Raw genomic sequence first — 17,757 nt, forward strand, 5'->3', positions numbered from 1 at the left:
CCCATCTATATTTACCGAGTACCGAAATTTATGTACACGAGTATTTATTCGGGTCTATTAGCGTACGGCGTTTATATCAATTTATTATTTGTAGTTATATTTTTACGCATAATATCCAGAAAAAAATGATACATATCGAATGTACCTAATGGGTACATTCAAATTGTATAGGATAAAGGAATTTATTAATATTAAATTAATGTGTTATTCAGTGGCAGCTTTATTTGGGTATTTAACTGTTATGGCGATCAACATTACGATACGTTTTATTAAAATTGGATTTTCTACATTATGAGAGTTCATAATTTTATGGATATGTTGGCAGGAATTGGGAAAAAATTATCTAATATTATATCTTACCTTTAAAAAAATTGGAATTTCGTTTAGACGAAATGTACAGTACTTATAGCTTTTGCTTTAACTCTTGTAACTTATAATTTGGTGGTAATAAAAACCTATAACTGTACTTGCAGTGATATATCCAACATGCTTATTTAAATATTATCAATAATATGTTAAATACAACATTTACATAAAAGCTGGGCATTTCAAGAGACAAACGAAATTGGGTTAATGCAAACTAATGTTTCTCTCAATTCGTGTCCATAACTATTAGTATTTGATCAAATCATACAAAAGCAAACCAAGGCGGTATTATTATTATTCTCTTAAAATGTTTTTTCATTCAATGTTCCTGCAATGTTTAGAAAATAGTCTTGGTTGTTGCAGTAACTCTTCAGTTACCATACTTTTCTGGCCAAAACAGGATAATCGTTTAAGACGTTTGCCGTTCGAGTTCCTTATTTAGGATTAGTAACACTTAATTTACTGTGTAGATTCAGCGATAAATACTACTTAATATCAATTAATTATACCTTGGGAATTTCAGGGCACAGAATGATGCTTCTATAATAAATTATGAAACCGTGGCTGTAATTAGAATATTCATTACCTCCGCAAAATCGAGATCAAATACATTCCAGACACTTAAGCGCACCGGCTAATTAAGACTGACAAATGTAATAATTAGCTTTGGACAGATTTAAAGGAGAGGGCGAAAGTCGATTAAATTGGAGGAGCGCTATTTTAGCCAAATAATACCTGCAGAAAGAGAGCAGGGCGCCCCGGAATAGCAGGGCTGGAGTAAATAAAATACCACAAACCCCAAATTCAGCAATTTGCCTCAAATGATAAATCACTTGGCCGCATGTTGTTCCGAACTGCGCGTGCTGTTCCCGTGGCCACCATTTATATTTTTAACTCCACAAAGTCGGAAAATGATATATTTCAGACACTCACAAATTATTTATTTTAAATATTCATTGAATTATCTGTCGTTTGGGACTTTTTAAGGGGATCATTTTTTAAAGCACGTATAGAGGTATTTTGTCAATGCCCCGTTCATTTATCAAAAGAAATTCATAATAACCTTCTGTGTCAACTCCACACATAATCCTGAAATCCCACATTATAAAAAATTGCTTTATTTTGTGTAAGCTCTTACGCCGCATTATGCAGTGGTGACGCACATTCGGTTATAATTATATTAAACATCTTGAGAAACAAAGAGTTCGCGCCGCAAACACACGATTTAAAGTAATACCTACAAAATTCTTTACTTACCGTCCTTATTATATTATATTTAGATAGAAGCAGGCAGAAAAAAAACATTCAAAGTAAAAAGCACGGGGAACATTTCCTTGTATTTTTTTCAGTGATATTAATAACAAACTAAGTCAGGCGTGGTCTAGTTCCATTTTTCATGTTTTTGAGTGTGAACAAAAGAAAGGTCAGAGAATGACAAATAAAGAAATAATGGAATTTATATTACATTTTTCTCTATCATATTATTTTTCGGTCGTCTGAGAAGCTCGTTCACTATATAAATATACCAGAGATATTAAGAAATGGTGGTTAAAAAAAGAAATAATAATAATTATCCTATCTTTAATAGGTATCTATGTAGAAACTGAAGAACAAAGGCGTGGGGTGGTATTACCCAAACAACAAAAGTTATCCATACAGACTCAGAGACCAGAAAATTTACATTTTCAAAGACTCTGAATTAAATCATATACCGGTAAGATGGAACTGTTACTTTTTAATTATTCGTATTATTTTGTGTCACTCATAATAAAGCATTAAACTATAGTGACAATGAAAACTAAAACGTCAAATACATATCTAACGGTTTTACATTGGAACTTCTACATTTTTTTTTATATAATTCTTGTAATCGAAATATTATTTCCATTTTTTATCAAGTTTTCAAACTGTCGTTCAAATATAGGTAGTTATAATTATATACTGGGTAAAAGAAGGTTTCGGATGGATACCCAAGGAAACATTCCGAATTGTAAAGTTATTAATTATTAATTTTAGAATTTGGAATAACCGAACAATTCATTCATAATTCAATAACGGAACTGTAAAATGCAGTAAAATTTTATGATCTTCCAGAGACACGGTTCTGAATTAATAAGGTTTTAATTAATTATCATTTATTAATCAGTTTTTGGCTTAGTTATGGGAATCATAGTATGTTCAAAAAATCTGATTTGACATGAGGTAATTATTTTTTCGCAAAAAATGTAAACCTTACATTTACGACTCTCTTGAATTTCCTAATAATATCTCTTAGTTACTCCCTTCGGTATAATCACAAATTTTCGGTACTTCGCGTCGTCAATTTTAAAGATAAAAAATTACATTTTCTTATAAATTCGTGAGATACAACTGATAAATCGTAATAAACTTATGTAACTCGAGGATGACTGCCAATTGTCAATTAGTCAAATTAAAAATCTTCCATAATCATTCCCTGGCGTCAAACTCAGTTCTCCAATCGAAAGGGAACAATTGCATCTCCCCAACGAATACTTCAACAATACTTGTACCCCATCAACATTATAAAGCCCGCAAATTTAGAAACAATAATTACTGGACTCATCATCTGGCACGCCGAGAAACAAAAACCCGCCCTCAACAAAAGAACTGCTTCAAGGGATACGCTTCGCGAAACAAAAGATAAATTATCTGGTATCCTGATAGAAAACGCCACACGTGAGGAGGCCTTTTTCAAATTGCGGCTTAGGGTTTCACTTCCAATGAAGGGGTTGGCGCCGGAGACCATGTGGGATTCCCCAGGTGCCGACTATTAGGAGGAGTTCGTCTCGATGCGGATTGCCATGAACTCCCGGTCCAAGGGACAAAGGGGACTATTAGTTTAATTTTACGTGCGAGACGCTCCTTATAAGACGTGTCGGAAGGTAGCGGGCTCCTGCGATAAGGCCAATAAAAACGGGATTGCCGTGCCGTCTTATATTTGTTTTCCATGAATATTTGAACTTATGGGTTATTTCATATCATTGCCGCGTGCCTGGAAACACAAATCACTATTTTAAATCTAATAAAATCAAATGTGGAGGACTCGGCCGAATGTAAAGTATATCAAGTTGGAAGATGTACTTTAATTTCATGTATATATTCATACGTACATGTTCGTGTTACTTTCTGCTGAAAAATATTAATACCCGTAATTAATTTTCCAATATCTATATTGGTCAATATGCAGGGTGTACCATTTCATTTTACTAAATTTTCGTTGACAACGACGCAGTTCGCAAGTGTGTATATACGCTGTTAATAACGCGCGCCTACTTGAAGTTACACTAGCTTCTCCAGTGGCGGGATATGAAAAGTACTAAGGGAGAAATTAAAAAATATCAGTTTTTATGGTGTAATTTAAAAAATAGTATATTATGCAACGATCATGTAATGATGGTTATTAATACAAGAGCATTAACCGAGATACCAAAAGAGCCGAAGGCGAGTTTCGTATGGTTTATGCGAGTGTATTAATAACCATTACATGAGAGTTGCATACGCTATTTTTTCTACACCCGATAAATAATCAAAAACCATAAATTTTATATTTTTATTGAACACAATAGGTAACAGTAATTATTCGTATTTCTATAAAAAAAAATCTACAAAATTGTAATTAATACCTCGGGTATTGGTATTGCCATAGATACAAGAAAACTATAAACATTTTATTTGTATTTATATTCAACATATAATAATTGTAATTAATCCGATTTCTTAAAAATATTAAGATTATTTATTGTGCAGTTTGAAAAGTTTATTCCAGGTCCCACTGATCTGGAAGTGGAAGGAATATTTACATTTATTTCATTATTGCTAGTCTCAATAGAGTTCAATATTGTATTGGAAATGCTGATTTTATTCTGAACCGAATTTTCAATGTAGCCTTCTGCCACTGAATTGGATTTCCAGCCACCATGGCGTTTTAATGTAGTAATATCACCACCGGCATCTACTAATACGGTTGCAGATGTCCTACGAAAACAATGCCCTGTATATAAATTCGGATCAGGCAGATTTAAATATGTTGCTATTTTCTTCCCTATATCACCAAATTTATTAATACCAATGTTTTGAATTGTGCATTTTCCATTTAAATAATTAACGAAAAAAGATGGGGTGGGGCAAATTTTAGGCCGTAGATTCATATATTTTTTACTAATTTCGTAGTATTTGCCGGTAATTGTAAATGTTCGTTGTACTTTTGTTTTAGTTTCTATCACATTAACAATTAAGATTCCATTCATATCTTTGACATTTTCACATTTTAGGTCATGTAGTTCATGCCTTCGACATGCTCCCATTATTCCAAAAATCATTGCTACCTAAAAAAAACAACAATAATAAATAAAGAGAAGAAAAAAAAAAAAAAAAAAAAAAAAAAAAAAGCAGGATGACCTAGGCTGGTTTCGAACCCGGATCTCATACTGTAGTCTAGTCCAAATTGAGCGCCTTAACCCGCTCGGCCACGAGTTCGGTTTATGAGTTTGCTCGAAATTAATGAAATATACCTATCATGCATGAGTCGAATGGAAAATGTAATCATGAAATTTTTTTAAAAATGCAATGTTAGATAGATACTTACTTTTAAAAATAAAAACCGTTCATCGGGTGCTTCGTCGATAAACGTTTTTATTTGTTCAGGTGAAAATATTTTTGCTTTTTTTCCAACATATCCTTCGGACTTTCGCTTTAATAAAGCTTGTAGTTTCTTATATTTAGAAATGTTTATATTATGGTTTATATTTACCAACGTTTTTATTATTGAATAATGTGTCCATGTACTAGATGATTTCATAGTTTCCATCAATTCTTGAAAATAAGCAATTAAAACATTTTCGGAGAATGTCGAAATATTATTTGTATTTCTCCAGTCCATAAACCGTTGATAAAGTTTTTCGTACACTTTCTTAGATTTTTGGGGTAAAATATTTTGAACTGCATTTTCTGCTTTCTCCGATATGTGTGGAGGAGTCGATGGTAATTCTTCTATATCGCTGATATCAGACATTTTGATAAATTATCGAAGTTTAGCTAGGTATCTACGAAAATTTAATACGTACTGATTTTGACATCTAAAATAATTACATAGGAACCTAGGATAAACGTCAAATGCACAGCATGCTTGATTGAAAAATTATGGGTTTCTATTGATTAAAAATCTGTATCGTAATGAAAAATCTGTATCGTAATGGGTATCATTATGAAACGGATTATGGGCATATAAGTGCATTGTTATAATACGGGTGTAGAAAAACAAACTTATGACACGTTTTTCTAAAGGCCTTGACTGGTAGTCTCCATATAAATATGACCCCCATTAGGTACACCGTATATATTTCAATTGTTTTAGTGTTTACAGATTTAGAGAGGATTTGTTAATTAGGCAAACGGAATGCGTTGAGACTGAAAAACGACGCTTAAAAAATATTTCTGCTAATCAACTTTTCGTACCTCGATTTATTTACTCTTCAGATAGCAATCTCCAAGTTTGTAAACAATCCTATTATTCTTCCAGTTAAGCTTAGGAATGAAAATGCTAGATGGCAGCTCTTACAATTATTAGATAAAATTCCTGCAATACTACGTACTAACAAAAATTACAGAGAATTTATCGAAATATTTTCATTTCTAAGTTTGACTAATACCCTAACAATTATACAGGTGATGGTAAAATAGTAATAAATAATTCATTAATTGAAAAGTTTTCTAAAAATGAAAAAATTGCCAAACTCACGTTAAATCTGCAGCATTTTACACGCTTCTACCATAAATTATTTTTTCTAGCGTATAAACAAACCATAAATCAGGTTTCCTGATTTTCTACCTTCGCGTTGGCAATTATTCTTTATAACACAAGACGGGAGGTTTGAACGCAATTACTATAAAACCAGCAAGAATCGGCTCTATCGATACGGCCTCATCTGGAGGCTGAACGACAACAAATCTGATAAGCCGCGTTGTCCATAAGCTGCTATGAATTACACCATTAGCTGCAAAAAGTCGAGCGTCAACGAGCCGGAGATAAATCAATTAGCACTGAAAATGGAAGTTGTGTCTTGTTGAGCGTTATGAATACAAGAGTGAGAAGAAACAGAAATAAATTATATCCCATACAACCGTGGAATTTAAATACAAATCGAATTAGTGGAGATCTCTCAAATATAAAATTATATTTAATAGCCATAATTATAAAATAGTTGCTAATTTACTGTTGTAACAGTTTGCAGTGAGGCAATTTCTATCCTAGTTGGGAGATTTATCCATAGAGTTAGTTAAGGAGTTAGGTATATATTTTGCAAACGTAAGTTTCTGGTGGCGAAGAACGTCGATTTCATTTAATAAGATTTTTTAAATTGAATTAATACCTCTAAAATAGTATAAGAGAGACTGATGGTTAACCGAAGAAAATTCTTCCTCTGATTAAGGGGCAATCTTGGATTATAGGAGAACCGGAATATTTTTTATTGTTACAAAAGAGTAAAGTTACAAATCGCGATAACCCTTACTTAAGGAAAGTAAAAACTACATTCAGTTTGCGTAGTTCCCGCAGCAAATTCGTAGATCGATTTTATCCCACCAAGAGATTAGGCCGGGATGAATCCGTATAGTTGGACCGAAAGATGGAACTCGTTTCAGCATTATCACGGCGTAAAATAGAATGAATAACTGTAAGAATATAAGCGCATTACGGGAGCAACCAGTATATTCAAAATGTTGGTGCTCCACGTTTTATCTTTGTATGTTCTCGAATTGTATATGGGCTAAAACCTTAATACACTATATATACATATATGTATGTACCTATGTATGTATTTAACAGTTGTCCTCTGTACAATTTTAAATTCGAGTATTTATTAGTTAGTATGTTGCCAATTGATTTAAAATGCCCCCGAACTGGATTTTCTTCATAAAATTCAGGAAAAGGGCGTTCTGCAGTTTTGTTTATTGAGTTGTAAAAAATACGTTTATCCGGATAAAATACCGGAGTTTAGTACGTGACGAACTCCAAAAAATCATTCAGAGTTGTCATAAACAAGCGCGCAAATATTATCGGAACAAACACTCAAATCGGGAACAAATATAGAACGGTGAATCGGAAAATTCACATATTGGATTATCCCCCAGCTTCAGATTTGATTTTGAAAAGACATTGTCTCAGCATCTGTATTTGAGACACTTGATCTTGAGAAGATTTCGGAATTTATTGCGACCTAGGCGGAGCGCTTTATATGGGAAAGGATACCGTGAAATTGTGTCATATGGATTTACATCCTTTATATTGCATATACATCGTTTTATTAAAAACAAAAATTTTATATATTTCCGTTTTATATCTTATTGAAGCCAATATTTTGCGACAAGCTGAACCATGTCAAAGCATCGGGAGAATTTTATTTTATAACTCGAAATTGTTCGGATAGTTTACGTTCGTTCTGCCTCGAGAAAATTAAATTTCGACAAGATAGCATGAAAGCCTTTTTTTTTAAAGATACCTAGTACATACGTTATACTTCCTCCTTACGCGGCTGATCCATGTTCTTGAGTGCATTGCTATATTACAGTGTAGGTATTGTTGTTGTTAATAATAATATTACTTTAATTATTTTTGCCTTCGGTGTGGAAAAAAATTGTCGTTGGTTTAAAGTAAAAATAAATAAATAAATATACATACATGTGAAACAACTCTTTTAAGAAACAAAAAAAAGTGTTAGTATTGAAAAATTTGTGAAGTTCAATAAGTTTTCTTCATATCTTGTTCAAAAGTAAAGTATGAGATACCACAAAATAGCACTTATTAAAATTTTACATTTCAGCATGAATTCTTTTCATAATAACATTTTGTCGTATCTCATTTTTTTCCAAGTCTTCTTGAAATTAGAAAGTTTCTCAAAAATCGATCAAATTCTATTTAATCCAATGAATAGGTAGAAGAGTTTACAAAAAATACCACCTGGAAAAAATCGAAGAGACAGTTTTTTTTTTCCTTTAGCGCATAAACGGCGAAGTTAACCTAAAAAAATCAGTAAAAATAAACAGTTTTTCTCTAATAAAAAATAAACTTGAACTCCAATCGGAAAAAATTAAATGAGAAAGTTGTAGCTATTAAAACAATCTATTTTTTTAAATATATCGATTGCTATATTACTTTTCGAGATATATCGAAAACATTGTTGTATCTCTTACAAATTAAGGTTTTGAAACTTGTTACTTGCTGTAAGCAAGAAAAAAAATCCCACTTCCCTGATTCGTTTCTCTACTACTATTCGTCGAGCAAGAAGAGCCGATTGACCTTTTTTTCCAAAAATCGATAGAACTCGAAAATTTTTAATATCTTTTAATTTTAAAGAAGGCACTTTTTTTGCTTGCCGAGGGCTCCATTTACAGAAGTAACAACTTTCAATACCTTAATTTGCAATCGACATATTTAAAAATACGAATCGATAGGTTTTTTAATAGCTAGAACTTTTTTCGATTAGAGTTCGTTTATATTTTATTTTTTGAGTTTTATGAATATTTTAGGTTAACTTCGCCGTTTATGTGCCATAGGAAAAAACATCTTTCTTAGAATTTTTTTTCCTATATCACCATATTTCTTGTTTCCAGGTGGTATTTTTTGTAAATTTAACGTCGTATTTTAGCAGACCATTTTTCAACACCAACATTTTTTGTCTTTCACAAGAGTCGTTTTAATAATTAGAAGGATGCACTAAATGCATGTATACTAATCAATTAACAAAATTAAAATATGAGAATAATGTTTCAATTCCGAGTTAATTCTGTATAAACGAAAATATCCGATGGAAACATTTAGAAAACATGAAAGCAAAAAAGATATTTATGTGACCTGAGCAGTAGGTACACGTTTTACTGCAAGTGACTTTTTTAATCTTTCAGAGCCATTAAACAATGACTTATCCATTCGACAGTACCTGGTCGTAACACAATTAGACTAGTTTATTATTCACGGGGTCTGCTGGAAAACAACACGTAGTGTTTCGTCCCCTTTTAGCATTTCCCGTCCTTCTTTTCTCCTTTCGACCTTTACGACGGTTTTATTGCCTTATCGTTAATCGGGTTTACTATAAAAAACTGCACTATCTTCGTTCTGTGGCAAACAAGGTTACTTAATTACCCCATATTTTACCTTACATTACTATTTTAAACACCTTCGCTGGAATTAATGAGGGTTGCCTCAAAAATACGGCTGAGTAGTCTCGGGGTAGCAGTTTGCAATATTTTATTGTGCCAAAATGAAATAAAGTATTTTCGTCTCTAAGAAAACAATCACAATCTAATAATAGACTTCACGAGATCTGATATAACAGTACCTAAAAGACAACTTGAGTAGTTTCAGTTATAGTTCCTTATTAAGTAGTACAAAATAGTGGTCAAGTTTAGTATATGAAATTATAAATAATTTTTTATATACACTATCTTAACGTGATTATATGTATACATATTCCCTAAAAGACGATATTGAATGAACGATTCCTAAACATTTCCCTAAGGGATTTTGTTTGAGCTATCTCAAGAACATCTGGCGTAGTCATGTAGGATATAATTATGAAATTCATTTACCCTGAAACACCTGCAAATAAATCTAATATCTTTGTGCCAAGGGCATTCAACTCATTGAAGATTTTGAGGTACATATTTAATTTTTCTTACAAATGCAAACTTGATGTTAACATGTTTCAAGGTTTTTTATTCATACATCAATAAATAATTTTCTAATAAAATAATTTAAAATGTGACATCTGGGAAATGTTATCAAAGCTTTAGGAAGTAGATTCGATTTAATTCAATAATTAAACAGATGCAAATTTTAGTAAATTGATTTAAGTGAATCTGATTTTAACCGCACTAAACTTTGTTGAATATTGTAGACACTACGACAGCAGCCTACTTTGCTTTAAAATGAAAAAAAAACATTTTTATTTATTCTCGTGTGTCAATGCACAATGTTGAAAATTTAATAGGTATACATTTTTTCTAAACAACGAATCAACTGCAAGTTTTAAAATTTTGATTTTAAAAGTGTATTCATTTGAAGTTTAACATGCTGTATATATTTTCAAAAAGTGTTTACTTTTTGAAATACGTGCTATTCAAGTTTCCATACATGTTCTCTAATAACTTTCAAACGTAGAATTTTCAATAGTTGACATATACCAAAATTTTTCTGAAGATTTATTATCCTCATAAAAACAGGAGTCCTGATTGCTTCATTTAAAACAGATTGATGTGGCACTGATAAAACAAAATAATTATTATTTCAAAATTTCCATTCATTCAACAGAAAAGTGCTGTAAAGTTTTTATTTATAAATAAATAATTGCAATTTTTTAATTTTAGGGGCGTTTCATCTCTAGTTAAAATAAATTCCTCTGTTGTCTCAAGTAAAATTTGCATCAAGATGAATTTTTGGATTTTTATTTATTACTTTTCACCTACTTAAATATTTGAGATTCACATAAAAGTATTTCGATAATAATTTTTTCTGCATCGAGTTGAGCTATTCAGAAAATCACAAAGGGACTCAGTTAATTCCTGCGATCTCCATTCAGTACGTGGTTGGGGGATTTCCAGAGTTTTCAGGTCTAATCTGTTTATGTGTCCTTTGGCGTCGATGTACTCCTTCAATCCATCTAAACCTTTCAATCCAATCGTTGTTAGGACATGTTTCACTACTCAAGCTAAAAATCCAGCTATCTGCGAACTTTCCTATCGACCCAACTAAAACAGAAATAACCGTTTGAACCGAACTCCACAAAAAATACAAATTACCTCGATGCAGACGCGGTTTTTATATTTTTAATAGATCGACAAAAAAAAAAGTGGAAAATATGGCCATAATTTATCTGCGCTATTGCAAAAGGCGTCCGTTTATTAATAAAGCACGCAGATAACCACCGTGACTAATAGCAACCCTTTACTCATTCCGGTATTATCACCAGAAAATTAAAGAACTGGCCGGCAAAGCTGTTTTTGTGGCCTGGGCGTGAGTTAATCCTATAATTATACGAAAGCTCGGATAAACTACTGCTTAAACCGCATCCCTTTAATAAAACAAGTGTACCGGACCCGGGAGATTTAGTGCGGTTTACTTTAAAATCGTAAAGGTGAAATTACAAGTCTCCACTGAGTTAAGATATTTATGTAAACCCGGCATTGTTGCGGTTGCGGCGGAGAAATCGTGTGCACCGCTGCCCTTTATATGCAAATAATTTTCCCTCTGCCGTCTAAACTACCCGAATTCTTCTTTTCGATGTAAACTATACCTATATTTTAGGGTTCGACTCTTAATGCACTAAAAAATTTTTTCAAAATAGTTTTAGTAAGGCTTAAATATAAAGCGTTCATGGCGGTTTAATTTTATTACCGTTTTAATTTAATATGTCTAGCTCCGATTTACTGCTGAAATGGCTTGATAAGAAAAAAAAGTAGATACATTCCGTATTTTGTTTAGAATTTTGTAACCGTTTAATATTACTTGTTTTAAAATTCCTAAATGCGTCCCTTTCTATTTTACGTAGTGATTCATCTGACTAGGTCAATGTCAAAAGTCATTGACCTGAGATTCACAAAAAGTAAGTTTATTTTTTACGTTTTTAAAACGCCATAAATACTCAAACTCTCTTCGGAGTCCATACAATGATTTCATGATAATAAGTAATTAATGAATGAATGTATATTTTTGTGTTAAATTTTCCCGAATCTACTTCGAAACGCGGAAATATTTATTTGAAAAATACTTATACCTAATGACCTTTTTGCGCCTCTCTCGGGCCTACGTAATTTCAAAGGAAAAGGCAGCATGTTCCTCATAAACGTGTGAGCTTAAAAAATGACGAAAAACCCCTTTTTAATAAATAAAAATAATGCCTCCTGCACGTTACTCGATCCATCAGCGCCGGAATACCTGTATTATGAAATTGGGTCCCGGAAAGGTTCGAAATAGGGTGCAAATGCGGATTAAAATAATTTCCGAAGCTATTAGAATGATCTGCAATGCAGAATATAAGTAATGGCTGTCCAACCGGGACACACCATAACAGATGGGCTGTCTCTGACTGCTCTTTTACGTGTGACCGGGAGGGTTGTTCATAAAACAAAACACGTCAAGGCGGAAAACGGACTCCGAACACCGGTCAGTGGTTCCGGAATATTAAACATATAAGCAGAAGTGATATATATCCGTAACGACTTGTTTAAACAATCAAATATTTAAATTTTGCGGTCTAAAGTAAGTATTGTGTATTTTTTTTTGTTGTGGACTGGAGCCAGAATAGTAAATAGATAAATCATTACTCAAAAGAACGCTCCCTAAGGATGCGCCTTTGGAAAGGAGTGCAAAAATTTTTTTTCTTAAAGACCTAGGTATCGTCGTCTACTTTCAGTAATACCTTTTCCAAAAAAAAAGAGTGTATTGATTGATATTTAGTACAAGCTAAATAAGTACTTAGGTGTTGTTAGTTTTCGACCACTAACTAGGAATCTCTAGCAAATGGTGAAAAACTAATAAGACTAACGTACTTGAACAGTCGCAAAAATTTTTTCCATACCAAATTGTAATCCATGTTACATTATTTTTTGGAAAAGATATGAGTAAAACTTTATTTAAAACAATAATAAAGTTTTAACGCCCCATGCCACGATGTACTATGATTCCCTTAACTTTATGCATACATTTCGGAAGCGCCCTGTATATCCTAATATCATAAGTATATAACAAACATCTTTGCTATTTGAAAATGTGAATACAAATAATTTTTTATCTAGAAATAAGATTTATCGTTTCAATAACAATAAAGAAAAAATGGAAGATCCCATATTTTCCTTTTCCAATTCCTTTTATTTCAATAAGCTTCCCCAAATCATAAAAATATACTTCTACGAATAAAAAAGCTCGCGAATCTCTTCAGAAGTTATGTCATCCGTGACATGTCAATCCTTATAGGGTGCGAAAAGTCCCTAGCTGTAAAATATGTGGAAAAAGATAATTCTATAACAAGATTTTTGATTTGTATAAATTCTTCTAGTATATCAGAAAATAGCAAACACTTACTTTTGGTCCGTTAATACTAAGGATTTGTTCTATTTAAATTAAGCATAGGTACCTATGTATTTCAGTTGGATCAAATATTATTGCATAAGAAACTCGCGCACAAATCATCAGTTTAAATTCTCCTGCACAGTAAAGGGTTATAAATAAAGGTTTATGTCGTTAGCGTCATACTAGGGATAAATTATTAGTGCAATTAAGCAAAAAAGGACAATATTCCGACAACAGATGATACTAAACTCTTCAAAACGACAGCAGAACGTCAAATCGATAAATCCGTGTGTACCGAGTCGTTTTTCATTGTGCATATCCGTCACTTATCCATAAAACATGCCTCTGTCTGAGTGGCATAGCCCAATTTCAAGTAATTTATATTTAGTTCTGGATTATTTGGAGAAATGGCTAATTAGTTCGAGGACGAATGGCAGTCGCAATCGATACCACTACATTTATGTTTGGTTAAAATTTGTGTCACTCAAACATGCACCTTAAGTAAACTGTAAACTGTTATCCAATTGCACATTCATAACATATACAAAGTGGATTATCAATAATGGTATATGATTTTAAATGTTTAAATCTGTTTTACATTATTTACCAATTTTCAATCCATTCTGCAACAATTACTTTAAAGTTTGAAAATGTTTAAAATTTCGGGGGCAATTAAAATTCTCTAATTTCTTTTGGGCTAAAATGGATTTCTTCGATTTTACATTTAAAAGTGACATTATAGCGTTATACGGTGCAGTTGGTACAGCTTGGGGCAAATATTTGTTATTTAAAGTTTATTTTATATAATAAGTATCTACCTATTTCATTTTAGGACTCAACTCAGTCAGCGGATAATCAAGGAAAAGAGTAATCCCTTTCATTTACTAACAGTTTATTGAAACTTTAAACTTTTCTAAGAATTAATCAAACAAAGCCGGACGTCAAAACCAAGGTCGTTTTAATTAAATTATTTTTGCCTCGCCAAAATACTCACAACCCCTTCGTTTAAATTTAAAAATTGTTCACACATATCGTCTTGTACTAGTGAGGAGAAAATAATATATCCTATGCGACGGGTAGCAAAATGTCGAAACATAAACTCAATATACACCTAATAATCGATTTGGGTTAATTAATAATTACTTCGTTAATTGAATCATAAGAGGAATGCGGGTAAATCTATCGGGGGAACAGGTGGCGCTGACAGCTCCCGTAATTCAGGTATATGGAAGCATAATGGGTTTGTTATCTGGACAACCGAGAGGCACGGGCCTGATGGAAAGCGGCGGCCGCTTGGAAACGGAGTAGCGATTACTATCCTGCCCGTTCTTCGGGCTTGGTCCAGCGATTCCACACTGAAAGAACGCTTATCAATTCGCTGCATGTAATTTTTTTATTAAAAGAGTACAGACGCACTGAAAACTTCACAGTACATAAGAATCGTCTATGTGCCCTTATAATTTTTCACGTCACTAAAAACAAATTTATACTATGACTTCTTTTTATACATTGACCATTGAAGTGTTTTTCTCAGAATATTTTTTATTCTACAACTAGCTTTTAACAGACATTCTAATAAGCTCGTATGCCATTACTCCCGTCAATTCACAAACCATTACTTCAAGTTTTAATTTTAAACTCTCTCTTCTGTGTTACGAACAGCTCCCTGCGTTTTCAATATTAATTCAGAATAAATTAGATACTTAAATAAAACAAAGTTATGCAAATTATAATTTAGTATAAACATGTAGTCTGTTGTTACATTTTAATTTGTTGTTAAAATATGATTGTGTACATATTTACGATTCACACTATATAATTTGCAATACATAGGTAGGTACTACCCGAATCTTCAAACCAAGTACCAAATCGTCACAAACACGAAACCTTAAATGAAATTAAAGCAACGTGTATGCCCCAAATCAACAATAACTCCGATAAATTCTACACATCCCTTTAAATCCTCAGAATATTCTTGATACATCAAAATAACTCCTAATTGTAAAGTTATAAAGAAATTCCAATTATATCTCCTCTTATGTAGATGTATACCATAGAACCTCATGAGTATTCTCCCCTCGATTTTGACTTATTTTTCCATTTATAACGTTAATCGTATTGATTGCTTACATTTCCGCCAACGAAATCACTATTTAGTGTAGCACACGGTCTGTCCTCGTTTAAGAGTAATTTTAGGCAGATGAAACAGTTCCCTGGACATGTAGCAGCTCCACCAGCGGTCTTCGAGTTTAATCTTTTGATCCAGCGCACGTAATGGATAAGCCTAGGGGTATATGCACGATGCGTCCACTATGTTAACCGATTTGTAGCATGTTTTGTGTGGAATGATACTCGGAAGAACTGTTTTGATATATGTAGGTACATATATACAGCTAGAAACAGGTAATTAAAGTACTTGAAGTTTAAACTTTCATTTACGTCACTTTCCAGCTATTACCATGAAATAATTCTTACTAAGGGAGGGAGGTATTTGATATACATATATACATATTTCATAGAAGCAAAGTCAACATACTCTGTTGATTGCAATTTAATTATTATTTTGTCTCCGTTTCCGTTTTCAAAATGTAATAAGAGAAAATCCCTTATACATAATTATGTATTTTTATGATTTTATAAAAATAAAGGACACGCACTAAATCAAAATACCACAGCCATAAACCACGCAGGGAAATCCACCAAAGATCCTGTCCTATAAATAATAATCAAACAATGGCAGAATAAATACGGACTTAGCCACGCACCACACACCTGAAAGGGATTTCTATAAGTAGGAATTTTAGTAGAGAAAACAGGCCACAACATAAAGTGAAAGCGAGTGAAGAACTCCCTCCCTGTGACTGACACCCGTCGCTTGTATCCTCCGGTTTACAAAGGAGCCAAAGAAAGTCTTCATCTTGAGGAGCTTTATAGAGCAACTCGTTTATCAGGATATCAATCTCATCTAGTCGATTCATTTCCTGAAGCGTGAATCCGTTCCTCTTATAATACGCGTCCTCGATAGCAGCGAGTTTACCCCGGAGTTAGTAAAGTTTCTAAAAAAATCGCGTTGGTCACGTATAAACCGGAGTATGATTTAATACCCAGTGATGCAAGAAACAGGAATTCTTATTTGTATAAATTATTGTGAAATAGTAATGCAACAAAATCAATTTTTTTTTTATATTTCTTTTATTAATAATCAACAATTTTTGCTTGCTTGATTAAAAAGTAATTTGAAACCATAGATTTGGCGGATACTATGGATGGAGCCAAAGCCGACTTTCTGTGCATTGTAGTAGCTCTTCTAATATGAACTGCAGAAAACATATTTCACTGATAAGTGAAATAAACCTTTATGTCAAGATCTTGCACAATACATCACACATTGATTGACAGTATTTTAAAGTAATGCCTTAATTATCCTATTTCTTTTTCGTCCCAGTTCTGGTTCCGATGCACGAGGGGGATGATGGTATTGTGCCATCCGACGCGATTATTCTCTCAGAATTGGATCTGCAGAACTGTAAAGTGATTTCCTTTTTATACGAGATACCGTAATGGGATAACTTGTAATTAACTATCTTTTTCTTTGTTGTTTTCCTTGACTGATCAGATCAGGTGTAATGTGTCTATGGAACGGCGCGAAAAACTTCCTGATTTATGTGTTTAATTAAACTTTGGCTAACACAGTTTTTGTTGCAGATCGGAGTGGAGGGTGCAGCGGAATGTTACAGATTTGAAATTAGGAAATGGAGGTAAGTAATATGATTTAGACTTTAACCAAACTTAACTGCTACTTTTGAATATCCAGAATTGGCTTTTCTAAACAATTACGTAATATGTGCAACTATGGGTTTATTTAAAAGCTTTCATTCAAACCGAAACCATTACAGTTTCTATTTTCATTTGTGGTACAAATACTATTTACCCTGATTTGAGTTTGTAGCAAAATGAATAATCCTTATTATTATTATTTTTCGGAAATTTTGGTAGATAATTCTTTGGTAAATATCTAATACCTACCTATGTTTGGATAATATTTACATTTACCAAAATATTAGTATTACAATATTTTTACATTAATTATTCAGGAAATTTTAATACATACAACATTTGCAAAGCAAATTAGGGAACTGAATATCCACGTGGTTCTGTTAAACCCCAGCTTCTCGGACCACGGAATGGTAGTTAATTCAGAAATTACTATCTAAAAAAAAAACAAATTGCAACTACGACAGTTAGGATTGCGTTCTAGGCTCTTCAGCTATAAACAATGGAAATCGTGTATCTATTCTCCTTTTTGTTTT

General features: G+C 32.6%; 2 protein-coding genes across 8 annotated transcripts in view; both read right to left on the minus strand.

The window, feature by feature from the left end:
- Positions 1 to 17,757, minus strand: part of LOC108912306 (carbonic anhydrase-related protein 10) — a 121,252-nt gene that overhangs the window by 45,478 nt on the left and 58,017 nt on the right. The gene's annotated exons all lie outside the window — the stretch shown is intronic.
- LOC108913617 lies at positions 3,850 to 5,628 on the minus strand. Of its 2 annotated transcripts, none has more exons than XM_018719185.2 (2): positions 5,138 to 5,628; positions 3,850 to 4,712 (listed from the first exon to the last, which is right to left on the minus strand). In XM_018719185.2, the coding sequence occupies exons 1-2, from the start codon at positions 5,396 to 5,398 to the stop codon at positions 4,092 to 4,094; spliced, it is 882 nt and encodes a 293-aa protein (XP_018574701.2). In that variant the 5' UTR covers positions 5,399 to 5,628; the 3' UTR covers positions 3,850 to 4,091. The 2 variants fall into 2 exon arrangements, with proteins under 2 accessions (XP_018574701.2, XP_018574700.2); XM_018719184.2 differs by having other exon boundaries at positions 4,973 to 5,628.

The sequence above is a fragment of the Anoplophora glabripennis genome, unplaced genomic scaffold, assembly GCF_000390285.2.
Source record: "Anoplophora glabripennis isolate ALB-LARVAE unplaced genomic scaffold, Agla_2.0 scaffold183, whole genome shotgun sequence".
Classification (NCBI taxonomy): Eukaryota; Metazoa; Arthropoda; class Insecta; order Coleoptera; family Cerambycidae; genus Anoplophora; species Anoplophora glabripennis.